Raw genomic sequence first — 27,818 nt, forward strand, 5'->3', positions numbered from 1 at the left:
CCTGAGATGACAAATCTCCTACTTGGGGACTGCAATCTAGTCCTCTGTAAATTCTCACTGCCTTACTTCCAGTCAGTATCTGCTCTGCCTCACTGCTCTTACGTTTATTGATGTCAGTTTGGGATTGAAGTTTTGCATTTGACTGGAAATGCACCAAAATTCGACTACCAAATTATTTTAGTATTTTTTCTTTTTTAGTAAATGAAATGAGGAACTTTGAAACTTGCTAAATGCTTCATAAAACAGAAAGGTTAATGCTTTAAATTGCTACCCTGAACTAGATCTGATCTCTATATAGTTATCTTGCTGAGAGTTTATTATTTAAATAATTTATATCTTACTGTGGTTCTTGCTCTGTGGAAAATTTAGAAAGCGTTTTATCTGAAAACAGTATCAAATAAATAGTTTTAAACTTTTCTACTGTTTTGGGAAACCAAATTATTAACTTGTTATGTATTATTTTCTCTAAATATCAATCCAACAGCTGGGGAACTTGATATTTCAACAAATAATGACAAGGAGAAAATATTAATCATTTGATCCATGGTTACAGTGATAAATGAATAATGAAGAATGAGCCAGAACCCACTCTGGAACTGGAAATCTCAAAGGCATGAAAGAGCAAGGTGATAGAAACCAATAGTAGGCTAGCAAAGTGAGCTATGCACATTTGAGTACCCACAGGGCTAGGCTTCACATGCATTCTTCCCGGACAGGCTCCTTTCCTGGAGCAAACAAAAAGGGTAGATTGTGCAAGATAGCACATGCCTTCCATGAAATCCATGGGTAAGCTTGGAAATGTTTTAGTGGCACTGTAAACGTCCAGCTGGGAAAATTCTGATTCCCTCATGGTCATCATGTAACAGGCCGGAGTTAGAACCATTTCACTGTCACTGAACACAGCAGAGTTTAGCCTTGTGTAGATTGAATCTTACTATTCTGATACCTGAAGAGGTTGGTTTGATGTGAATCAGTAAAGGAGGAACGAATCTGTATTAACCACAAGAGAGACCACAAAGGCTTTTATTTAGAGTCTATCAGCTAATACTGTTTGGTTAGAGGTCACTGGGCATACAGTAAGTCAAATTTAGGCATCAGCTATGGGTTTCCATCCTCCTCTAGCTACTCTTTTCCACTTTAATCTGCTTTGTCCTTATAAATCAGGTGAAAACTTCTGTCTTGCCAGGAATGGGCTTTACATCATCTCTTTAGAGACAGAAGGCCAGTCTGATGCCTTCACACCTTTCTGGTCAACTGCTTGCCTGCCACAGGTTTAGATGCTGGCACCCAAGTGACCATGTCTGAAGGAAGTGTAAGTGCATTATATAGTTTCCTGTTTGCCTTTTAAAGATCTTGACTGATTCCTGGATAATATTAGAGACCAAAAACTTTGGGAGTGACACCAGTAATCCCATGCATCCTGTGGGGCTGAGACTCTCCAAAGAGGAGGAGGCCTTACCTATGAGTTACCAAAAGTTGAAAGCCCCACGGGGCTGTTGAACTCAGTGTGATATTTTATGGCCATGGAGCACAGAAGACATGTTTGGTAATGAACAAACACCTCAAGTATACCCTCAGATTCCACATGCTACGTTATCCTTCACTCTTCCAGCCAACAAGCACATGCAGAGGCAGAGTGGTTTCTCTGTGCTGGGTATTACAGCTAGACACCAGGAGTGCACATGGGAACCAGATATAAGCCCTGCTCACTGCACACTGACATCTTAAGGGGCATTCAGACAAGTCGGCAGGCACCTGGAGTAGAGAGCCATCTGTACTAACATAGCAGTTAGGGGCAGGATGCCACCAGACAGGAATGGAAGGGCATACCATTAAGTTTGGGACCGGTGGCCATGTGTGTATGTTGGGTGTTAGTCAGGGATGTGTGTATGTTGGGTGTTAGGGATGATGGCCCCAAATAAATTATATTTAAGCTGCACCCTAAAGTATGAATTACAGTTAGCCCAGTGGATGGAGTGGGGGTGGGGTGGGGAGGAGAAGGTGAGAAATGTTCAGACTGAGGAAACAGGACTGCAAAAATTCATTACCTGGAAAAAAGTGACAAAGGACTGACACTTCTGGGTTTCATTCGAATTATTCACATAGTGGCATTCATATTGATCTTTTTAGAAACCTTTTCTATCACAGGAAATGCGTGGATAATGGCCAAAGCTTTTTTTTTTTTTATTGCGGAACATGTGAATTTTGGAGGCAAATTACATTACTAGGGGATGGGAAATTCAGATTTTTCATTCTTTTATACATTTAGATAAGTTATAATTCCGAATAAATTTTTAGTCACTGTCCTCTTAATATTGAGTTTAAAAATGTTTTTTTCTGGAAAATTCTTTGGAGTTGAAATTTTAATCACTTGTTATTATTAATAATAGATTGTCAAAATAAGGAACATTTGAATATTTAGTTTTCCACTTAACTGTGAAAAATTGTTTTCCCTTTTGAGATTTTTCACCTTCCAAATAATAATCAAGTCCCATCGCAGCTTTCCTTCCTTCAAATGCTTTCTCTGTTATCACAGAAATCACAATGTTAATAATTGCCCCATGACGCTCCGGTTCTGAGATTCAGGAACAGCAATAGAATCAAAGACCTTTGGTAAGATATGATGCCTCTCCAACTAATTGTTATCTTAGAATTAAGAGGATGACTTTGGATTGACTTTAAGTCTTGATGAGATTCTTTGTCCATAATTAATTTATGAAGTAAGCCAAAACTACAAAGTTCCCTGAGTGTAAATAACTGGGCATAGGACTGATTATGCCAGAGGATTTCTGACAGATGCAATCACCGTATTTATTTCTCATACTACTTCACTTCTTATATTAGAACCATCACTACAAGGTATTTATAGAAAATTAACAGGACATCTTATGACTTAGTGTAAATGGTTAGACAACATGGCAATGACTCCAAGAAATCTAATATATTGCCCTGAGTTCAATCAACGGAGAAGACACCGTCTAAAGGTTCAGCAAGAAGGAGTGGGGAAAGGATAACTTACTTGCTAGGTGCTCGATCTTGCAAATTAGTTAATGCAGCAAAGTTGTTTCGTACAGTTCGCAGGCTGGCCAAGACCTACAACAAAAAGGGATTCTTTAAGCCACTTGGAGCACGGCCATCTTTAGTGCAATTTAAGATGGTTTGATGATTTGAAAAGTAGTCTGTTAAAGTGAAAACTTGATATTGCTTGTAATCTAGTTTTATATGCCACTAAAAAATCTTCGAGCGCTCAGTGAAGTTTATACGTATCTATTTGAAATCTAGGAGGCCAGACAGCAAAGATTTTCCAGATATTTTTCCTCATTGTTTATGAATATGATGACAGTAGCAGTAGTTTCTACAACATTACTGGATTCCTCAGCCACCAGAACAATACCCCAGGCGGTACACATCGAAGGCTGTTGCATTTTGTGCAGATTTGACATAGTATAATATAAAATAATAAACTCTTGCTTTAAGGGTTTTAAATATATATATATTCCTGAGTTCTCTTCAAATATTCATCAAGAATGTCAGACTTTCAAAGTCAGAGAGCTAGGTGAATTTTTAATTGTTTTTTCATCTTTGCTACATGGTTTTCTAAGAGAAATTATTTTCTTTATAAAGGTTATCTGAATCATTAATTGTAATATTCTTAGGGATGTATCTTCACATAAAAAGGGACCCCCCTCTCAATGTGCACAGAGCTGGTCCATAGAAGATACTAAAAAAAAAAAAAAAAAAAAAAAAGGTGTTGAATAAATGAATACATAGACACAACATACCAATATGTCCCTCTATCCCTGAAGATCCTTCTTTTTCTAATTCCAGTGCAAAACTAGAAGGTGGCAAAAGGATTGGAAGTAAAACTAGGAGAGAAAATTTACAGTGGCTTTACTTGCCTTCCTTTCCACTAGAATGTGCAAGTGTCCCCCAGGGTGGAGCCTGTATTAGGTGCGACTCTAGGTAATCCAGGTGACAGCCAGAATGTGAAGTTTCACTAAAACACAGATTTCAAATGTCCTAGTAGGTACTACATAACAGGCCAGGCTGCCTGGCTCTGTAATGTATTCGGTGTGTGAACTTAGATAAGTTATATAATCTCTGTGTGCCTCAGTTTCCTTTTCTACCACCAAGGATAGTGATAGCTGTCTCTGAGGGTTGTTGTGAAGATGATATGAAATGACAGTATAAGTGCCAAGGACAGTGCCTGGCAAACAGAAAGACTCAGCGAACATTAGCCCATTATGGCAACACACCAACAGATTAATGATTTGGCACATGCATAGGGAGTTTACTCAATGCCTATCACTGGTAACAGAGGGGGGAGGAATTTTTTTTTAGGAATTTTTATAATTTATAAAAATATATAAAGCAAATTTATAATTGCCCCAAGTGTTCCAGAACTCTGTCGAGAATGTTTTCATTGGGCACTGACTTAGACTAAAGTCAGTTTAAATGTCTTTCTTTTCTTTTCTTTTCTTTTCTTTTCTTTTCTTTTCTTTTCTTTCTTTCTTTCTTTCTTTCTTTCTTTCTTTCTCTTTGTCCTCTTTCTTTCTTTTCTTTCTTTCTTTCTTTCTTTCTTTCTTTCTTTCTTTCTTTCCTTCCTTCCTTCCTTCCTTTTCTTTCTTTCTTTCTTTCTTTCTTTCTTTCTTTCTTTCTTTCTTTCTTTCTTTCTTTCTTTCTTTCTTTCATAAATGGTTTCCTAAGACAAAAATGTCTCAGACATTTCTGAAACTGGCATTAATTCTTATAAGTCACTGGGGTGCTGTTTATGTCCTGGGACAGTGACCTACAGCATTATCCCCTGAAGGGGCTAACGGTGCTTCCTGAGGTGCCAACCATGATTAACTCAGTCATTGGAAAAACCTGGCTCATTATCACATATAAACTCACGGCACTGAAAGGTCATGCTGCCTATGACAGTGTATTCAAATAGCCAACTGTTGACATCAGAGCCCACTGTCTTTCACTAGGCATGAAATCTTGAATGATGCAGAAAATAAGTCTGATAAATGATCCCCTGTCATTAAATCAGGCAGGCCTAATTTGTGCTTTAAGAACTGAGTATCAAATACACTAATACAACATTTTAAATAAGATCATTGCACTACCTCAATGCTCCTTTTTCTAGGCAAAATTTTAACCTCAGAGTTCTGAGGACTTTATTCTAATAAATTATAGTAAGTGCACTGCATTTGACACCTAGGTAAACAGAAATAGTGCTGCAGGTAATTCAATGCTCTATGCTCATTTGAAAGGAAACCTTAGTTCATGAAAGATATACTATAATTGCTTTTCTGTAAAATGGCTTTTGACTGTACTAATAAAGATATGAAATCAGATGATTTTGTTTCAGTTTTTAACTTAAACTTAATGTATGTCTTTTGCACAATCTGTATCTTCACATGGTACAGAATTTAAACAGAACAAAAGGGCAGAATGTAGAATGTATCCCCCTCATTAAAAAAGACAAAAAACAAAATTAATTGTTATTTGTGAGAAGAGGGCAAGGTAGATGAAATCAGGGAGGTATGCCCAGAGGAATTAAAAAAAATATTGGTACTACTCTATGTATTTATTTATTTATTATTTTTGGTACTATTCTATTTTAGTGTTCTTTATATTTTAGATAGTCACTAGATATATTCTCTTGCATGTATACAAAGTACTCTGGCTGTCTCCTCTGCAGACTTTTAGGTTGTCTCCTAAAGCTTGCTTTTACAAACGCTGCTGTAGTAAGTGTGTAAATCCATCAACCCTTATGTGTGCAAGTATTAGACCACTGTTTCTGTGATAGGACAATTAATACTTTATAAGTTTTATATTAAAGATTATTATATCCTGCACTATGGCACACATATGATTATGGCAGAAACATAAATAAAAGTTCCAGACAGAGGTGTCTGGGGGGCTCAGTTGGTTAAAGATTCTTGCTTTCAGCCCAGGTCCTGATCTCAGAGCAGAGGGATCGAGCCCTGTGAGGGGCTCAGCTCAGCACAGAGTAGACTTGGGATCTTTCCTCTGGCTTGAGCATCTGCATCCCCTTTCTCTCAAACAAATAGATAAAAGTAAATCTTAAAAAAAAAAGTTTCAGAGAAATATTATGGGAAGCACTGCCCTAGATGTAGTTGATTGATTCTAGGTGCTACATCACCAATGCACTTGGGGTAGTCTTTAACGCTCTCACTTGTCTTGCAGACCAGAGTGAGGAATCTGGTACCACACAGGCTGTGGGACAGACCTGGAAACAGTTTTACTCAAGCACTAAGTCAGGATTTAATTATTCTCTGCTTTTGTTTTAGGACAGTTCTCACTACCCTTGAATTCAACCTTTTAAGAACCTTAGGGCTCCAATGTTCCTATACTTCTCTCCACTCCTTAATGCTTGTTAACCAAAAAGAACCTTGCGGTTTTCCCTTACATAGCTCAATGGTTAGAAAATTAAGGCCGTTTCTTTTTCTTCGGCCACTCTAAGCAAAAGTGTAATCGGTCAAGGTAAAAAATACATTTGAAATGATGAGAAATATATGCACCTCAGGAAAGAAATCATGATGGTGCCATGGAACACTTTTGCAGAGATGGATCACGTAGTGGCTCAGGAAAAGGATTAAATGTTATTTACACACACCAATCTCACCTTTTCTCAAATACTTTTAAACACTTATTAACCAATAGGATTCACTGAAAATAGCAGAAAAATGTGGGCTTCATTAAAAAGTCAAACAACTGAACGTTGTAGATTAGAAGGTATCCTTCAGTCGTAATGATTACTTGGAAATATTTGAAAAGGAGGTTGCTGTAAACAAGCAAAAAAGATGAGGCAACAAGGTTCTCCTTAAAACCCCCTGCTTAAAAAAGTAACGAAGAATTTTGAGGATTGTTTTTCATTCCAAGTACATTTCATGTCACTAGAGGGCGCTAAAACACAGACCAACGACTGCCTCTGGCGGTGTATGTGTGGGGTGGGGAGTGGTGGTGAAGAATTCCTTGCCTTGGTTTTACTTCCAGAAAACAACAAACAAGACAACCAAACAATAACAACAACAACAAAACCTGCAGTCAAATTATGATTATTTACAAGACAGGTCATTTTGATAGAAAACTTTCCAAGTGATGCTTTGGTTAAACCGTATGAAATTGCTCTTCTCGTTTGCCAACAAAGGTTGAGTATTGATGATTTCATACAGTTCAATTTAAAGAGCACTGATTTCTAGAGGATGCTAGCTGTAACTTATTTTAATGGAAGATCGAGGAAAAACTAACAGAAGCAACTGAACCGTGAGGACTAGCCTCTTTCAGAGCCCAGCAGGGAGTGCCCAGTGGCTTCCTCAAGCCTGGGAGGCAGACAGGCCACAAAGTGGCTGCTGCTGGGTGAAATGGGGCAGGGCCCCTTGGGAGCATTAAAAAAATATTGACAATGTTGTCTTACCAAAGGAATAGTAGTATTCTACAGTGTTAATGATTAGTACTTTAAAAAAAAAAATATATATATATATAAACTTATCCCAGGTGCTATATTTTGATTAGACAAATTTGAAATGCCTCATCTGTTCTTACCCTATAGATTTAAATCCGGCAATATTTCGGTCTGAATAAACACGAGGGTTCTCCAGGGATCCAAGAAAATAGTTGGGCATTTTCTGTCTCTTGTTTAGTCAAATATTCCACTTCTTTAAACATTCCATACCTCAAGATGAGAATTCTAACTAACTGGTAGTTTCACAAGGTAGTAGTACCAGATATCTCGGTGGGTGTGGCCAGAGGCAACTGATTACAAAGCAGAGTTTCCTACATTTCATCAGTGTTGTGACTTGTTGGTGTTCTTAGTCCCCCTAAAGAACTCTGGACAAACTGTCACTATACTTTCAAGAGGAAAAGGCCAATTGTGGAGTGGCATGACATGGCATGGCATTAGGATTCCTCTTAACTCCTAGCTTTTGTGCCTAAGGAAATTCCCACATCAGAAGATTTCAATAAAAACACAGAATATGTCAAAATGGAACTAAATCACATCTATAAAGATGTCATTTTTTGAGGACCAAAAGGATTCTGAGCTTAGAGAGGAAGCATAAGAAATTAGAAGTGGCAAACAGTTTAGGTTAAGTACTAGCAAGAATTTCTTACTCTCACAATGCTGTAGATACAAGGACTCAACCTGAAGCAGTGTTCTAGGACCCTTTCTGAAGATTACAACTATCCCAGATGGGTGGGGGTTCAGCCCTGTGATCAAATTGGATGTCTTTCTAAATTCTCTTATAACAAGATTTTGTTCTCTTAGCTTCACAGGAAACCATGACTGGGGGAAAAAAACAAAACAAGAAGAGATCCTTTCATGTATTAGAAAGACACTCAGGCATAAAGAAATAAGTTCTCAAGTGGAGGCAGATGAGGTGGCTTTGGGAGACTTCTGACCACTTTAGATAGTGTGAGGCCAATTATTAAGAATCATGGGAAAGAAAATACACACAGAAAAAAAAAAAACCTAGGGGGATATAAAATAAAAATGTCAATATTAGTTATTTGGGGATTTGGAACTATGGGAAATTTTCATTTTCTTCCTTTTCCTTATATATCTTTTCTATACTTTTTATGGAAAAAAATTCTATTTTGAAAGCAATGTCTTTTTAAAAAAATATTTTATTTATTAATTTTAGAGAAAATGGGAGTTGGGGGAGGTGGAGAGGGAGAGAGATCCTCAAGCAGACTCCCCACTGAGCACAGAGCCTGACAGGGAATGGGCCTCATTCTCATGACTCTGAGATTATGACCGGAGCTGAAATCAAGAGTCAGACACTTCACTGACTGAGCCACCCAGGCACTCTCAAAAGCAGTGTGTCTTTTTAACCAGAATAATTTAGTGTGAAATTCTAAACCCCAAAGCATTCTGGAGAGGGAGGGGATGATTTTTCAGCCTATTTGAACAATGTCCTGTGTGATGTGTCTACTAACATCAAGTCTCCTGTCCATTTATTGCAAAAGCAACTATGGTATATTAAGCCAAATAACGTTGGTATCACTTCAAGTGATATAAACATTTCTTATTTTAAGCATTATATATAATATTTAGTATTCAATTGTGAATAGCATATCTTATATTAAAAATTTGAGGAGTTATTGGTTAAGTCAACAAAATATGCCAGCAGTGTTCAACAGGGCTTAAGAGAAGGTCGTAGACAAATTGTTACTAGAGTAGGCCTTCTTTTTTACCTGCTTTCCCAAAGATGACCCATCGGTGGTGAAACTGCTCAGGATTTAACAGGTTTTTATTTTTTTGATTCTAATATAGCTTTCCATATCATATACCCAAGTAAAGGCCATTTGTGCAAAATACAAAGTGCTTAAAAAAAAATCTGCAGCCCCCTGGGACAATGACCACCTTTCATAAGGTGTTATGAATTATTAAGCTAATCATAAGCAAATTCTTCTAAACACATTTTAGGATTATTTTTAGGAATCAGATATGCCTACATATTACACAGAGTTGGTTATATTCAAATCCTAATTTCAAATGAATAATTATACATATTTATTTTAATAGTTTACTAACATACACTACATGATTTTTTACATATGTGCATATTTCTCAGTGTACTAAAATTCTGTTAGTTTTGTTGCAATTTATAAGTTTACTACAGAATACGTCTAATAATATAAAAGGCTAGATTTCCTGGGAATTTAAAGACCATTGATGGCAAAGACCAAATCAAATTTATTAATCTATTTATTGGAGAAAAAAAATCTATTTGTCAAATAAAAATATTAATTATTATTTTAAAAATACTACTTGAAGTATCAGACAGATTTTTTTCATTTTTTACTATATGTTATATATATATATATATATATATATATTTTTTTTTTTTTCCTTATAACAGTATCTAGAGATTTTACTTAGAATCAAGAATAACTACCTCAATAAACTGTATAGTTAGAATGATTGTTTCTATGCTTGGTGGTGGTTGTGTATGTTATCTTTCCTGATTTTAACTGTTCACCCAGCTATCAGCTCTTAGAAATAAAATTATGGGTACTCAATAGTAATCAACTAAAAATCCCCAAGTTTGTATGATCTTGTTACCTGAAAATATGATTAAAACTTTGAAGAGTTGTAAATGTTTTTGAACATAGAAATATAGGTACTAGAAAGAATTTATGATTTCCAGCAAAACCTAAAGCAAACAAAACCTTAACCCTCTAAAAGATATGGTGGTCATATTCTATTTCTAATTGCTTGCAGGAATGAAAGAAATCACTCTAATATGATGTGTTATTTATGGATTCATTAAATTTTTGGTCTAAATTATAGGAATCACAAAATTTCAGGAAATTTGAAAAGGGGAAGAATTACACATCATCCTATTGCTCAAACACTGCCAATGTGTGTCTTTAAAAAAACCTCTGTTATAACATTTTAGAGATGAAAGAGCACTTACTAATTACAACACTTAAAATTCATTTTGTTTTCTAGAAATTGTGCTGAGCATTTTACAAGCTTGGTATTATTTTACTGTCTTATAAACCTCATCAAGTGGGTTGTCTTGGAACTGTTATTTAGCAGAGGAGTAAACCAGGCTTGGAAAAGTTCAGTGACTCGCCCAAGGCCATTCACTGAGCAAGAGGAAGAGATGGGGTTTGAACTGGGGTCTACCTTTACCCAGATAAGTCCTCCAGTTGAAAAAAAAAAAAAGCAGGAGAGAACTTAAATGAGTTCTCTCTATATATATAATATAGTATATATATTATATACATCAATTAAGGAAATATGGTCCCATTTAAGTATGTCACTTAGGTGATTTATAATCTGAAGCAAAGACATTCTTTGGGTGTATGGGTTTAGAGGAACCAGTCCAATACGATTAAAGTCACATTCTCTAGCATTGTCTTTGAATTACTTAAATGAACCACATAATTTTTAATTGTATTTGCACCTGACTTAGAATGAAGTTAAGAACCAGAACTAATCCCCCAAGTTAAATGTGCACCTCTGTGAGAAACCTGCCCACTCACCAAACTGTGCTTACCTGAGCAAATGGGGTCACAATCAAGTCATCTCCATGTCTGAAAGAGAAACCAAATCCCATGTTAGAGATTATAACCTGTGATCACTTCTGATCACTATTCAACAATAAGTTGCACTTTGATGAATTTCCACAAAGCGTTACAGTAATTCCGTCCTTATTCCTCAGCACATGTGCTTCCCCGCCAGTGGGCTGAAAACCAAGTTCTCTGGGCTGTTGGCCATCGTCCAGCTGCCTGGCTACCAGGGGCTTCTCGGTCATCAAGCAAGGTCGCTGCTGCTTACTGCGGGCGTGCCAGGGTGGCGACAAGCTTCGGGCTGGCAGCGGGGCCTGGGTTCCCCTGTGGCCTCTCACGCAGGTATCAGGAAGGGGGCGTGGAAGCAGCTGGCAACTGTGGCGGGAGGCCCCTGGACCACCTGACGTCTGAAGGGCAGGGGCGTCGGTGTGAGCGGCCGAGAGGGCGGGCGGCTGCAGCCGGGGTGGGGGGGCAAGGTTGCCCCGCGTTGCCCCCCGCACCCCCCCCCCCGCCCCGTGCGCTGCACGGGCCAGGGCGCAGGATGGGGGCGGGGCCCGCAAAGGCGAGGGGAGGCGGGCCACGTCCTCCGGGGGCAGCGAGGCCCCGGGGCCCACAGCCCTTCAGCAGGATTTCCTAGCGGGGGGTCGGGGGACCCGTGAGATGCATTTCCGAGATCTCGGCGGGGTATTCTTGGGATCTGGCTCACTGAAGCCTCCCATCAGCAGTGAGTGTGGTCACCTCCTCCGAAAGCTTCCTGGACGTGACCCTGGGAGCCCTGCAGCTGAACCGTGCGCTGGGTCCTGAGCAATTCTGAAAAGGACCCAAGGACCTCAAACGACACCCATGAAACACGCTTCAGCTCGAGCAGCACATGGGTGACGTCAGGACACGGGTCATCACCAATGATTAGACCATTTGTTACAGGGCCACCATCAAATTACACAGAGATCTTGAAATGCAAAGTGTGGTAAAATAAAAGGCGGGAAAGGTTGGAGCACACTTTAAAAAAAAATGTGTGTAGTTTTTTTTTTTTTAAACGTGTTATTTTGCACCACCCATCCCTCACTCCAGGATTACATTTTGGGGGGCATCTGTTCTTTTGGTAGATTATTCAGAGGGTCAAAATTCAAGGAATTTGAAATCTAGATATTTTCCTTGTGCAGGGAGCATGCTAATCTTCCCTGTATCGTCTTATAAGCGCCTGACTACAAAGTTCATTTTCTAAGGACTAAGTTATGCTGACCAAGGCACACCACTAATCCGAAATTGCTCCCTGAAAATAAGTCTTCTCATTTTTTTAGTACATGTGCTGCCGAAGCGAGCAGTCTTCTCATTTTTTACATGAATTACATTGGATGACTCTAAACTAAAACAGGTGTGAATGATTATTAAAACATGAATTTTTTCTTTGGTTGAATTTTACTTCTAAGCTCTGTAAAAGATGTATTTTGAATATACAATATTTAGAATGATTTACCAGTCTTGCTTCCCTTTGCTGTCAAAGCAGAAAGAAAGACAGCTATAATTTTAGTGATGGAGATATTTCATTCTTGCTCAGAAATTGTTTTTGCCAAATACCTCAAGATTGTCTCATTTCAGTAATGGTAAAATTATTTCTACTATTTCAATGGGCAGGTTATAGCCTATCCTTTTTCAAAATGATGTAATGGTTAAATAATCAAATTCAAATGATGTAATCGTTAAATAATCTTTGAATATGTAATGAATATATAACTTTTAAGTCTTTGTCTACGTCCTCACCTCGATATTAAAATGTTTTATCAGAACTACTGTCACAAGTACAATGGCACAGGTAAAATATATGTTATTTTGTGTATGGAAGAAAATAAATATGTGAATATATATTTTAAATGTACCCTGTAACATGCTTATAATAATAAAAGATCATTAAGGTCCAAGGAATATTCATTTTTGTTATTACCTATAATTTGGCTTACAGGACTGTGAGTTCTAATCACCGGTAAATGCACACACATACACAAATCATATGATAGAATATGATCCTGAAATGCTGTATTTGAATGACCTTTCCAACAAGGAACTTTTTAAACAAAGAAACTTAGCTAATAAAAGCATAGTTAGAAGGAATGATAACATCACACAGATTACTAGGGATCCCCCCAAAATGGGAAGAGACTCCTAGGATCCCCTATAATTTGATGAGAAGCTCGATTCAAATTTGCACAGTGACCATTATCTGGAGACTTTGAAATTGTACCTCTTGGTGATAGGATTCCTCTGAAGACAATTATGTAATATTGTCTCTCATTTAAATAAAATCAAACACAAAGCAACAATACACTTTAATTTTTTAAAAAATGGAAGAGTAACTGCTTTAAGGAAAGAAAGTAGCTTTTTGTCGGGGGGGGGATTGGTATATTTATAGGACAGGTGGAAAGGTAACATGGGATGGGAGGGTGGGATCAGAAAAAAGCTCAATTTTTGACCTTATGTGTATGCGCGTGAGTGATGAGGGCATTCATACGCAGGTAACAGTCACAGTGGTCAGTGGCCCGCAGCCTCAGGTCTCATGATGTGGAAGGGGGCACTCAATCACCTGCCACCATGGACTGAAACAGAGCTGGGGAGGGCTGGCTGGCCCCTCTCCCACAGAGAACTCGACGAGTCCTGCGAGTCCTGCGAGCCAGAAACATTAGCAAAAAGCTGATGGAGAGAAACCCCAAAGCAAACCCTCAAAGAGACTTCACTGGGATTCGGGAACCATTCAAAGCCCTTGAATGTGGCTGACAAAGTGAATTCACCCAATAGCAGCACCTGGATATAGTTTTGCAAACTAGTTGGTTTCGAAATTGTGTTGAAGCATACTTGGCAACCTCTCCACGCTTCATCATTACCAAACCAGATGGAAAAGCAGCTAAGGTTAATCAGAAGGAAGTTTTTACTTTATTAATCAAAGCCCCCTAAGCCTATGATACCAAAAGCATTAAGGGCCACAAAGTACCGGCTGCCTCTGAATGTCATGGCCTGTAAGGATCAATACTCAGCAGCACAGGGGTTGTGTGAGTGAGCACTCTGAAGGGGAGCCATGGGCCGAGGCTTACTTTCCGAATCTAATCTCAAGCAAACTTCTATGTCTTCCGTGCTTCACTCTATCCGGCTATAAAACTAGAAAGAAATTCTCCTCTGGAGTTTGTCAGAGAAGATTAGGGAACTGATAAACTGTGTCTTTTGAAATCCTGGCTCAAAACCATCACCCATTCATCAATTCACCCTGGATCCACCTCTTCTGGAATTGAAGAGAAACCACTGTCATATGTTCTCATTTCTAGTATGTACATAACTGGGCACCTTGGCTACCTGACAACCCCCAAGAATTAGCCACAGGAGGATCACATCTACTCACCACTCTACTCCCATGTTCATAGAAGTACAGACATATAAAATACACAAACAAACAAATATGGAAACAGATTTCTATATTTGACCTTTTAAAAAACTAATATATATATTTCGAATAAGTAATTTGCATATTAACTGTAGAAACTTTGGAATATTAAAAAAAAACCTTGCAGAACTACTCAAAAATAACTGTCAATAACATTTTCCTTCTGAATGCACGTAAGTGCATGTGTGTTATGTTATATATGATTTTTATGGAACGCATGATTCCTTACACAGAATCATACTGTGTATTTCATATCTTACTTTTAACGTTAAACATATTGAGTCATGAAAAACTGTACACGCCTTTATACTTTTAAAATATTTTTAATGATTTCAATCTATTTTTAGTAGATGTCAATCCAAACATATTAAAATGTAAGCGCTGATTCTATTTTAAAATTAAAACAATTTTAAATAAGTGTATGAATATTTAAATTCCTTTCAGTCCTTCATTCCTTTAAAAACAACTCAGTAAAGAAAATGTGCTTATTTTAAGAAAACACTCAAAAGATAAAGCTAAATATTAAAATATTGCATGAAGAACTGCGTCCATTGATAACAAATTTATGGGGATGTTGAATATTTTATGTTGTTACCCTTTTAAACTAAAATCACAAAACTATGGCTTCAGACAATAAAGGTAGTATTATGGAAAATCTGGCTGCCAAATACATTTTGTAAAACTAAATTATATTTTTCCACAGATATCATTTTTAAAAGGTGACCTGTTTTTCCAAAAATATAATGTTGGCTTTGAGAAACTACAAGTGTCACATTTAAGAATATAATGAAGCTTTTAAAATTACTTATGAAGAAGACATTATGATTTTGGTAAACTCCTAGTAGGTATCATAATGCTAAAACAAAAAACAAATGAAAAAATGTGTTTCATTTGTGTCAGATTCACTTGATGATATTGCTCCTTTGTACTGCTTGGGTTTTAAATTTAGAACTGGCTACACTCTAAGTAAAATAAATAAATAAATAAATAAGTACTACCCACATTTATGGAATCCCAGGGAATGAAGTTCCTATGTGACAAAGCCAACCTTGGCCAGACCCAGATCTGATTTTCCCCTTTGAAGCTACTGCCATGTAGAATTCAAGTAGTCCCCTTACCACAAAAGCTTGGTCCTGTGGTCAAAAGTCACAACTACCAAAAATTGCATTTTGGCAGCAATGTTCAACATTTGACTGAGAACCTAAAATAATGTACATTAATATAAGAGCAAAATTAAAAGAAAGCTGTTCAGTATCGTGTAAGGTGGTATCTTCCAATTTGAATTTTTTCAGTGTCAAACTCCAAGCCACATTTGTGTATATTTATAGATATAGTTTTGATGGTATTTTGATAATGCTAACTATAGCTATACACAAATATAGTCATCAAGTTGGAATGTTTACCCTAACTGAAGAGCACCTTTGTATTTATATTCCCTACCAGTACAAAAAGGAAAAAACAAACCGGTGGCAGTTTCCTCAATTTTAACAGACAAATAAGTTAATATAAAAACAGGTATGGGGCACCTGCGTGGCTCAATTGGTTGATTGGAGGACTCTTGATTTTGGCTCAGGTCATGGTCTCAGGGTCTTTGGATCAAGCCCCATATTGGGCTCTGAGTTCACTGATGAGTCTGCTTGGGATTTTCTCTCTCTCTCCCTCTGCTCCTCTCTGCCCCTCCCCCCTCTAAAATAAATAAAGTTTAAAACAGAAATTACATGTAAATGCAAAAACTAAAAACTAAAAAACCAAACCAAATAAAAAAACCCCCATCACTACCAATGACTTACAAAACTAAACAATCTTTGCCTACCTACTGATTTGCATGTCCTTCCACCCTAAAATAAAATAATGAATGCAGTGAAATAAAATAATTGCTGGTTTCTAACCAGGTGATAATTCTGGCTGATACCTGAATATCATATGTCCATATTCAGAGTATAGCAAGATTGTATGCATGCTATATGTTACAAAGTCCTCTGAAGATGGCATTTACGTGTCTATATGTTTATATGTAAATATATATATAAGTGTGCGTGTGTGTGTGTGTGTGTGTGTGTGTGTAATCCTTAGGGAAATTTTATGGGCTCTCTTTCCTTTGACAGAAGGATGCTGGTTTTCTGCCTTTGTACTTCAAATAATAGGGAAAAGAGGAGGTACTCTGGGAGAGAAAACCCACTACCATCCTCATTAGCATAAAGAGAATTTACTTTATTATTTTGCCCATACAATTCAATGGAAAAAAATCTTTAAAGCACATCTGCTCTGCAAATGTTACATTTTAAGGAATACTTCATGTGATTAAAACATCAATTAATGTGTCCACGCAGAACCTTCATTCTGGGGTAGGGTAGGACATATACAGGAAATTTCTGTGCCTTCTTCTTTTTTTTTTTTTTTTAAATTTTTTTTTTAATTTATTATTTATTATAGTCACAGAGAGAGAGAGAGAGGCAGAGACACAGGCAGAGGGAGAAGCAGGCTCCATGCACCGGGAGCCCGACGTGGGATTCGATCCGGGGTCTCCGGGATCGCGCCCTGGGCCAAAGGCAGGCGCCAAAACGCTGCGCCACCCAGGGATCCCTGTGCCTTCTTCTTAATTTTGCTGTGAACTGAAACTGCTCTAGAAAGCAAAGTCCTCAAATTAAAAAAAGTCCTCAAATTAACAAATAATATATATTTGTTATATATTAAACAAAAATATATAACTTTAGAAGTGGACATGACCTTAGAAGTTACTTAGTCTTCTGAAATTTAAATCCTTTGCTCATTTATTATTTTAAGAATTATGGCCTAGATTGATACTTGACCCCCTAAATTCTTTTTTTTTTTTTTAAGATTTTATTTATTGATTCATGAGAGACACAGAGAGAGAGAGGCAGAGACACAGGCAGAGGGATAAGCAGGCTCCCCATGGGGAGCCTGATGCAGGACTTGATCCCAGGACCCGGGGATCATGCCCTGAGCCAAAGGCAGATGCTCAAACACTAAGCCACCCAGGCGCCCCGACCCCCCAAAATTCTTAAAACAAAAGTCCTCAATTTTTGGCCCATGTGTGCTCTTGTCACAAGCACTGATGATAAAGTAAATGGAGGTGGAGTTACTGTAACATGAGCAAAAATGCTCTAGCCTGAAGTGTTATCTCTTCTTTATTTGTCATAAAACAAAAATGTAGGCTTCATTAGAGAAGGTACATGATACTAATAAATCCCCTCTAACTTGTTAGTTATATGATGGTATAAAAGACAATCTGTTTTTATTTTTTATTTTTATTTTTTTTGTTTTTTGACAATCTGTTTTTAAAATTATATATCAAAACCTTTTCCAATTTTAGTAAGTTAAAAAGGGCGTATAGCTAGTCACTAAGCATATTAGTTACTTTGTTCAGTGAAAGCCCCTACAATGGAAGAATTCTTCCGGGTGTGTTGATGTCACAAACTACCGTGGTAGCATTGAGTATGGACTTCTGTGGAGGGGGAGAAGTGTGGGGAGGGTTGAGGACTCAGCAGGGTTTCACAAGTGCTCTCACTTTGTGTTCTAGGAACAGGTTCTTCTTTCACAGAAATGTATCTTATTCGATAGTCCCATTCTTAAGGTCAGTGACCTTGCCCTCTTGGTCTTCCTCCAGGATGGGTTTTAGGAAGAAAGATTTATGGGAAGCTAATGCAACAATTTTTATAAGATCTTCATGTGATAAAAGAATTCAGTAGATTAAAAAGAAGGACATGATCAAATAGAGAAGAGTGAGAGCAGGATCGTTTTATGCATGCCTACTATGTGCCAGACACAGTGTTCTACTGGCACACCGTATTTAATTCTGATGACTAGTACATTCAAAGGATGCTCATATTCCCATTCTAAGATAAGGAACGGGACTCAGGGAACACAAGCAACTCAGTGACAGTCATGCCCTTGGCAAGTGGCAGAGTTCAATGGTTTCCAAATGCCAGGCTGAGAGCTGGTGCTTGCCCAACAGAACATTCATTGGTCCTTGTCAAAGTGAGAATAAACATGGACCATGGGATGAGGTTTCAAACAAGGTAAACACATTCCTTTTGAAAACTCTCCTTCATTCTGAGATCATGCCCTTTTTTATTGAAATGGAAATGACTTTTAAAGACCAGACTGTGTATACTGATGAGGATTTTCTTGTTAATGTCCTTTACATGACAAAATATGTGGTTTGTAACCCTTGGTCAGTCTCCTGGGTAGTTTCTGAAATCTTACCGGGTCATGAAATCCCAAGGCAAGGTAATGTGTAGTGTGGCTGGATTTAAGTGCAGGCTTTAAAAACACTGTTTAGTTTCTACCACACCATGTTGCTTTCTGCATGCTTAAATGGATTCAGACTATTCTGAAGCCACACGGTAATGCATATTCCAGACTGAAACAGTACTGTCCAACAGAAATTTCTGCAATGATGGAAATATTAAATATTCTCTATCCATGTTGTCCAAAACAGTATCCACTAGCCACATGTTGTTACTTAGGACTTGAAATGTGCCTACTACAACTGGGGAAACTGAATTTTGCTGTAATTTTAATTAATGAGAAGGTCTCATGTGGCTCATGGCTATCATGTTAACCACTAAAGCTCTTGAGCAATTTTTAGGAAACTTCAGTTGCAAGTCTTCCAAGGGAAGACGATCTTTAACATAACTGGGGAAAGAAAAGCATCTACTCCAAGCTTAGAGGCAAAAGGACATCGATATATTAACAGAACAAAATTCCTGACTGTTTGGCAAAGGCCCTAAGTTAAAAGATTTGCTCAGGAGCCCATCAAGATTCTCCATCCCTTAAAAAGAAATCAAAATTTTAGTTTAAGTGTTTTACTTCTTTATTACATTCTCATCTAAAGGCTGTTGTGCCTGCCAGCAAATACCAAACCCAACGTTGATCAAAATCATTAGTTCAGGGTCAAGATATCTGAATCCTTTTTTTTTAATTTTTTATTTATGATAATCACACACACACAGAGAGGCAGAGACACAGGCAGAGGGAGAAGCAGGCTCCATGCACCGGGAGCCTGACGTGGGATTCGATCCCGGGTCTCCAGGATCGCGCCCTGGGCCAAAGGCAGGCTCTAAACCGCTGCGCCACCCAGGGATCCCAAGATATTTGAATTCTAATTCATGGTGTGTGTGTATGTGTGTGTGTGTGTGTGTGCGTGCGTGCGTGCACACACCTGCATGTACTCAATCACATGCAAGACACAATATTGTTTAGCAGAATTTTGTAATTTCTAAAATGGAGCTAATGGTGTTTTCCTTAGTTTCCTTAATATGATTGTTTTGAGGATCAAGCACGAAACTTCATGGGAGAATTCTCCATCAAGTATAAAGTTTCTACAGATGCCAGACAAGTACTCTGTACTTCTAAGCATGAACTAAAAACTAAGCATGGTCAAAAACTAAAGGTGTACATATTTCACTCCTCAAAGAGTTTCCTGAAGCTTAGCCACAAAGGAGGGAACATGGTCCACCTTGTGAACATCCCAAACTTGAACTGGTGAACACAAGATTTGTTCAGGCATCTTTGAAACATGTTTTTGTCACTTTGCTCCTGTGTTTGGAGAACTGGATTCTAGATAAGCTGTCTGCCTGAGAAACACTAGTCTCTTCCTCAATAAATAGTACAGTATGGGCTCCCTGCCAACAATGCAAAACAAACAAACAAGAGACCAAGAAATAGTGACCTGTATTAGAAATTTTAACTCAACTCTACAGTAGGTGGATTAAATGAATCAAAAACCACTGAACATAAAGGATACATATGAAAAGACAACATATGCATGCCAACAGATGCAATGAACTCTATGATATAATGTAAAATATTTCTTTTTATCAACTGCCTTCTTTATAGTTTCTGTAGAAATGCATTCATAATTGACAACTATAATGATTGGATGAGAGTTTTGTTCTGCATTTAAAAAATGTTGCCATGGGGACCAGTAGATAGCACATAAATCATAAGGCTTGTTTTCTTTTTTGGCAAACACAATACAACAAAACAAAAAATCAAACAGAGAAACAAACAAACAAAAAAATAACCAGCCAAACAAACACAACTGGCCCTGTGCAAAGAAGGAGTTCAGCCTAAAGTTCTCTAAGCTGTAAAGAAGGACTGGGACTTGAGCTGTGAAAGGCTGAGATCTGCATACAGCCTTGTTCTCCCTGTGAGTGAAACAATGAGCTGAAAGATCTTGGTTTGGGGGCCATTCACAACCTTTTACTAGGAGACCATGCCATTCACTGAAGTGCTTCACCCATTCTCTGACACAGGACAACTCCCACATTTGCAGAGGGGTGCACAGCCATTCCCTCTTCCTGTTTTTAACTTGTCCAATTCCAGTGAGAAGTTGTAGGAACTGCTGCCTCACATATGTCTAGACATAACTGTCTACTGATCAATGACAACACATTTTTTTGCACCAACGTTAAGAAAATGCCTGAAACCTCAAGACGATTACCAAACAGCTGACCAAAAAAAAAAACAGAGAGAAATTGCAATAGGCAGGTGGAAGAGCTGTACTATTTCTTCAGCATATCTCACCTGAGCTACACAACAAAGTGCCAGGAATCTGATAGCAAGGCCCAGTGTTTGATATTCTTTGTTTTTTTTTTTTTTTTCTGAAGAAAAAACATGCATCTGGTTTCTTTGTTCATTTTTATAATAGACCTACCTAATAGTAGGTCTTTAAGTGTTTCATATTGCAGGCATTTAGTGAGAATGAGTTACTCATTAAGTCTGAGGCAAAAGTATAGCTTCATGATCAAACATTTAGAAGTTTAAATAGCTCATTTCCACAGCGCCTTTTTCTCTTAGGTGTGGGAACTGAGGAACTCAGTCTTAGGTCAAGAAACACATCCCATAAATGTTTCAACACTGTGATGACTTTTTCTTATAAGGCTCAGACAACAGTACAGAAGACATTGAGAACAATTCGCTAAGGATCTAAGACCAACAAGCAAAATAAATATTTAAAGTGACTGATATGGTAGTGAATAAAGATATATATATATATATATATATATATATATATATATATATATATATATAATAAGATATATACCTATATATGTTAAGATAGATAGATAGATAATCTATCTTAATATTGACTGGGTAACCTCTTCAATCCAGAATTTACAAAAAGTAAATGAGAGGAATGCATGACATAAACAAAAGTTTTCTCTTATTTTCATGGGCCTATGGCATCTTCAAACAGTACCCTGACATGGAGTAGGCACTGTCAATATTTGCTGAATGAGGAAAAGCATGATACTTTCATTAAAAAATACACCAATTAATACACTCCTTTATTTGGAATGTGTTCGAAGTCACAGATTGGACACCTCCTCAGGAATGGACTGTCTTCTTTCTCTGAGAAATCACCAGCTGCACATTCCTACCATCCACCATCAAAATTTAAAATTTAGATAATTTTCATTTTCTTTTTTAAAAAAAGTTTGTATTTATTTATTCATGAGAGACACAGAGAGAGAGCCACAGACATAGGCAGAGGGAGAAGCAGGCTCCATGCAGGGAGCCCGATGTGGGACTCGATCCCAGGACTCGCGGATCATGCCCTGAGCCGAAGGCAGATGCTCAACTGCTGAGCCACCCAAGTGTCCCAATAATTTTCATTTTCTAACACCCTGGGGCGTGGTTTGAGATTTTAGTTCTCCTTAATACACACAGGAAAGAGCACTGGGCAAAGGAAGCAAATGAGAGGTGCCAGGTCCAGTATCCACAACTGATAGGACTAGAAGCCCTTTGGTTATGGCCATCTGCCCCTTACAAGTCAAGAGACAGGAAGAACTGATGATTTCAACTCGATTCACTCACCTATGGCCACTCTGTGCTGACAGCACCAGACAAGGTACTGTGCTACTTATTCTTATTGAAGATGGTTTTCAAAATGTCTTAACTTTATTTTATTCACAAGTTGCTCTGAGGGATAGTGTTCCTTGCAAACACTGAAAAATTAGCCAGTTCCTCCTTGACCGAGGTTGATCTAAGTTTGCTCTCTAGTAGGAATCTCTGATGACTCACAGGATTGTGTGATGATCACTGTTATTTTAAGCTACCCTTTCTTCTCACTTTTTTAAAAAAGTAGATGTTACCTTTTGTTAGGTATTAAGTCTGAGGCAAAAGTATAGCTTCATAACCAAACATTTAGAAGTTTAAATAGTTCATCTTCATGGCGTCTTTTTCTCTTAGGTGTGGGAACTGAGGAACACTCAGGCGACTATTTTTGTTTGTTTTTTTTTTCCCTCCACAGTTACAATTAGAGTCCAAATACTGTGGAACAGAAAGGGTTTGAAAGAAATTCAGAAAGGAAAATTGCATGCTAAATATTAGGGCAAACTCCCCTGAAGATGTAACAGGTGGCAGTAATCTTATCACAGAAATAATGACATACATACATTTATTTATTTGTTTATTTATTTTTTAATAATGACTTTTTAAAAAGAGATTGAGAGAGCATGAGCCCAATGGGGGGCTCGATCTCACAATCCTGAGATCATGACCTGAGCCAAAATCAAGAGTTGGATGCTTAAGTTACTGAGCTATCCAGGAGGCACCCCAGAAATAATGAGTTTTTAATGTTTGGTCATTCTCCTTTTTTTTTCCACCTGCTTTAAGAACTTTTCAAGACTAATATTTATCTTTCCATGTCCCTTAAAACCTCAAGATAAAAAACAAAACAAAACAAAAAAAAAAAACCTCAAGATACATCTATTACTTTGGCAGTAATAATCAAGGGATATTAGAACACATAATTAGTTATTTAAAAAACTGGAGCACAATACAGCGACATCCATCTTGTTGGAGTAATGCATTAAATTCAACTCTTGGGACACCTGGGTGGCTCAGCGGTTGAGCATCTGCCTTTGGCTTAGGGTATGATCCCGGAGTACTGGGATCGAGTCCCACATCGAGCTTCCTGCATGGAGCCTGCTTCTCTTCTCCTCCTCCTTTCTATGTCTCTGGCTCTCTCTGTGTATCTCTCATGAATAAGTAAATAAAATCTTAAAAAAATTCAACTCAAAAAAAAATTCAACTCTTGATGTCTGTAACATCAACAAACATGATCATTCAAAACGGCAGAACATTAGAACTTCCTTTTTATGATTTTTTGAAAAGCACAAGATTAGAAACACACAAAAAGGTGTCCTTGGCTGGCATTTTAAATTCCTTAATTCAAAGACTGAAGAAGTATGTTTAACTACAAGTATTATTTTTACCATTCAGGGAACTCTTATTTTTTATGTACTTTTTTTTCTTGTTGTTTTTGGTTTCTTGAGACAGAAATAAAATGACTTCAGTAACTGGACAAAGAAGTAGAGTTAAAAAAAAAAGAGGAGAAAAAAAGTAGCAAAAGAGGGGTCTAGTAGCTGATGACCTAAGAATACTGTGCCAATAGACTTCCTGGAACTTAATGGCTAGTGTTAGTTAGTTAGTTAGTTAGTTAGTTAGTTCCAACACTCCATAGTAATAATAATAACAGTGGCCAACCCACCAAGAATGGAAGAAAAAGCCTGGTTTATCTGGCTCATTATCAAAATAATGCTGCTTTAGACATTAAAAAAAAATTTGTCTACCTGGGGTCCTAACCGAATTAGAAATGGAACAAATTCTCTACTCTAGAGCTCTTCAAGAAGTTCATGGCTTTGAATCTGTCGAGTGTTTTTTTTCTTTCTTTCAACAAAATCTCTCTTGACACAGACATTTGATTTAGCTCCAATCCTAAGGATGTGTATAAACACCCTAACACAGAGGTTCTCATACTTACTCAGTTCACGGACACTCAGTAATTGTTTACGGCAAATCATTGGCCAAAAGAAATAATGAATAGTTCCAAATATTAAGTTGTTAGGTCCAAACTGTTGAATAAGAGGTTGTCATAGCAGTTCAGTGCCTGTTGAGGACTATACAACTTCTCATTGTGGAATAAGATCGGATGCTGCCTCCCTCATATCCTGTTCCGTGTTGATTTTTGTGCAGCACTTGCTTTTGATCGCAACAATCATAATCATAATCATAATCATAATCATTATGATAACAATCATAATCGCAACTCAGTTTTGCAAAGCTATGATATCACAGAAAGAAAAGCTGTGACTTAAAGTTCGTACTAGGAACTACATCTAGTTATGGTTCCTCAGGTGATACCAGATGTTTTGTTGTTTTCCTTAAAATATCCCAGACAGCCATGTGAGTTCCTGGAGAGCCCCCAGGGACCTTGGCACATGTTGGGAACCCTGGCCCTGGTCTTGTCACTCTCACACCATGGACGACGGGATGAGTATACCTCAGTCAAGAAAACTCAGGAGTTAGGGCAGAGATTATGTGGCCATGATACCTTTCTATGTTTAGATAATGTTAGAGAACTCTTAAATGGTAAATCAAGGTTAAGAAAGAAGATGAACTCACTAGTGTTATAAGACCTAAAATCCAGCTAGATGGGATTACAAACTTTTCATGTAAATCTTGGGAGGACTAGAACTCTTGTAATGGAATCTATCTTTTTCTTTTTCTTAAATGATTCTGTTTATTTATTTATTTATTTATTTATTTTTTGAGAGAGAAAGACAGAATGTGTGTGCACAGGCAGGGAAGCAGCACATAGAGAGGAGCAGGCTCCCCACTGAGCAGGGGCCCAACTCAGGGCTGGATCCCAAGATCCTGGGATCACGACCTGAGCTGAAGGCAGATTCTTAATTGACCGAACCACCCAGGCACCTCTTATTTTCCTCTTAAGAGATACTCTAGTAAAGCCAAGGAAGAATAATGTAACCTGTAACAGAAGAGATGAAGAGACAAGCAACCATCCTTCCTTTTTCAAACTGAGGACTAGTGGCAACAGCATCCTTCTACTCAAGAAGTGGAGAAAAATGAATAGGACAGAAAACTCACATTCAGGGCTCAAGAGGTGGTGAGGGAACTGCTAACTGCTAAACCCAGGGTAGCAATGTGAGAAGAGGATGAGGGATGATGTCCGTTACCTGACAGAGGCATTCCAAAGGACTCCTTGATGTGGTCTCGCACTTCTATAGGATGATGGGGACCTATGAGCTAGACTGCCAAGAGGGCCCCAGTTTTCTATGGTTTATTGAGTCCACTCACCTCCCCCTTGTTGCCCCTTCTGTACCTTTCCCCCCATGTTCTGTATACATAAGTATCTAAGTATGGATAAAGAGCTACTTGCTTTGCCTCTGGATTCTCTATGTTAATCTTTATTCAGTAGAAGATAGGGACTAGAGGGCCCCTTATCCAGGTGAACTGAAACACCTTTTAACTGTAGTCCTTTGCCAGGTAACTTGTATTCACTAAACTCATAATTTTATGACTAAATTCTGTGTCTTGTCTCTGATAATCCTCCTGTTAAATTTCTCAGGATATTTGTGTTTTTGTAAATGCAAACAACATTACATTACTGGAGGAAGTACAACAAGAGAAATAACCATTTTTCAGAATTTAAAAACAATTTTAAATGCATTTTGAGGAACTTTCAGAGGAAAACAGCAGTATACATTTTATGTAATTATTCACTTATTCTGTAAATTTCTTTGTGTATCTTCATGACAACATTTGGGCAACCTTCTGCTATACAGTCATTTCCATTGTGGTAAAATACTTTTTACTATTAATGGTAGTTTAAATTCACTTTTCATGTATTTATTTCTCGACTGTATTTATGCTAATACTTAAAATTTTCCTCTTTCTTCTTATTCTTGCTACTGGGGACACATTGAGCAAACTATGTGGCAGTCTTCTGAACAGAAGCTGCCAGAAATTTCTCTTTTGCCTTATGTAAGCTAAGTTTTTAGATGCTAAGGTTAGCCTTATCTTATAGAGGTGTATATATTTTCCAACAGTCAGTCACACATTTTCTTTATTGCTTCTTACTGTGCTTTTTAAAAAAAGTTTAAGCTCTGAGGACCTTGGATTCTTGATTATAAAATGGCAGAACGATGTTTCTATCCATAGGACTATGCAAAGTTTCAAAGTAATCAAAGTATCAGGTTGCAGATGTGAAAATACTGGCCAAAGTGAAGGGTGACACACACAGGCAATGAGTGCTATGATTATTATTATGCCCATTATTAGTCTTATTTTTTCCTGATGTCTCCACTATTTAACTAGTATATATTTATAGAAGATAAGATGACGGCATCCTGTCTATTAGGAAGCAATGATTTTCCATCTCACTTTCTCAATAAAATAAACAATTATATTTCAAACTAAAGAGCATTTAAAGGTTTTCCAAAACATTTCATTCACATAGATAATTACATACTTTTAGTGGTACTGTTTGTATTTGAGGTTTCTAAGGGGTTTTCTCAATTAAAATGTTAACTAGAACAATAAGTATAAAATCATCAAGAGTGATTAAGATATATGGTGATGTCATTCTCTGTAAAGGATAGTTGAATTACAGACGTTGAATAAGCTTTCCAGCATTATTAGGAACCAGGTAAGATAAGAAAATAGAGGTTTACATGTGGCCACATGTGAAGTCAAATGAAGAGAAAGCATAATCCTTTATGTGTAGAAGATACACATACTATCAGATTAAAGACTGAAATGGTAATTATTCTATTCATCTTGCTTCTCAGAGAAACTTGATCTCCCTGGTAGAAAGTATGCTTTCCAGGAGCCTATAATCTTTTTGTTCCAATGTAAATATCCGGGGAATGAGAAAGCTGAACATGTCAAGATATTATTTTTCAAAAATTTATAGAGTTGCATCAAGGCCTGATTAAATATGTCATTCTTATGAGTGCAGTCAGGTAAAGAAATTCTTGAACAGGTACAGGGAAAAGTGAGGTCATCCTTGTAAGTTTGCTTTGAAAAGAAAAGCACCATTTTTTTTTGAAAAGCACCATTTAAATATGAAATACAGGCTTTTCATAAAATGCATGAACTATTTCATCTTTACTAGAGCAAAGTAGAGGGTCTGAGAGAAATAATCTATACACTGGTATCCAAAAATCAATTTACTAAAATTTTAGAAAATGAATGACATCACTTGTCTATGACTTTTCCAAAGTCAATCCCTTTACTTGAGCTCACGATGGTTATTTTTGTCAGCAGCTACAGCTCCATATTTAATGGCTTCTCCTTGCCTCAGCTCAAGTGTCTTGAATTCAAATCTTTCCTTAAACCTAATTCTCCCTGAAGCAGCTTTAGTCTTCTCTCCCCCTTTAACTTGTCAACTTTGAAAGAGACACTTGTGTCTGCTGATCCTTCTGCTTTCAATTCACTCCTCAACCCACTGGGCTTCTTCTAGCTCTATTCTCTTCACTCGGCTGTCAACCCAAACCTAGCAATTATAGCAGGTAACTGGTTC

The 27,818-nt window shown here is 37.6% G+C and overlaps 1 protein-coding gene across 13 annotated transcripts in view; it reads right to left on the reverse strand.

The window, feature by feature from the left end:
* The window catches only part of PDE4D (phosphodiesterase 4D), a 1,379,610-nt gene that overhangs the window by 198,051 nt on the left and 1,153,741 nt on the right, over window positions 1-27,818 (reverse strand). For all 13 annotated transcript variants that reach the window (XM_041765463.1, XM_041765464.1, XM_041765467.1 and 10 more), the window contains 2 exons: window positions 11,022-11,058; window positions 3,020-3,093 (listed from right to left, as the gene is read on the reverse strand). In XM_041765463.1, coding sequence (XP_041621397.1) covers window positions 3,020-3,093; window positions 11,022-11,058 — 111 coding nt within the window. The remainder of the gene's footprint in view (window positions 1-3,019; window positions 3,094-11,021; window positions 11,059-27,818) is intronic.

Source organism: Vulpes lagopus, chromosome 8 (assembly GCF_018345385.1).
Source record: "Vulpes lagopus strain Blue_001 chromosome 8, ASM1834538v1, whole genome shotgun sequence".
In the NCBI taxonomy this organism is placed as follows: domain Eukaryota; kingdom Metazoa; phylum Chordata; class Mammalia; order Carnivora; family Canidae; genus Vulpes; species Vulpes lagopus.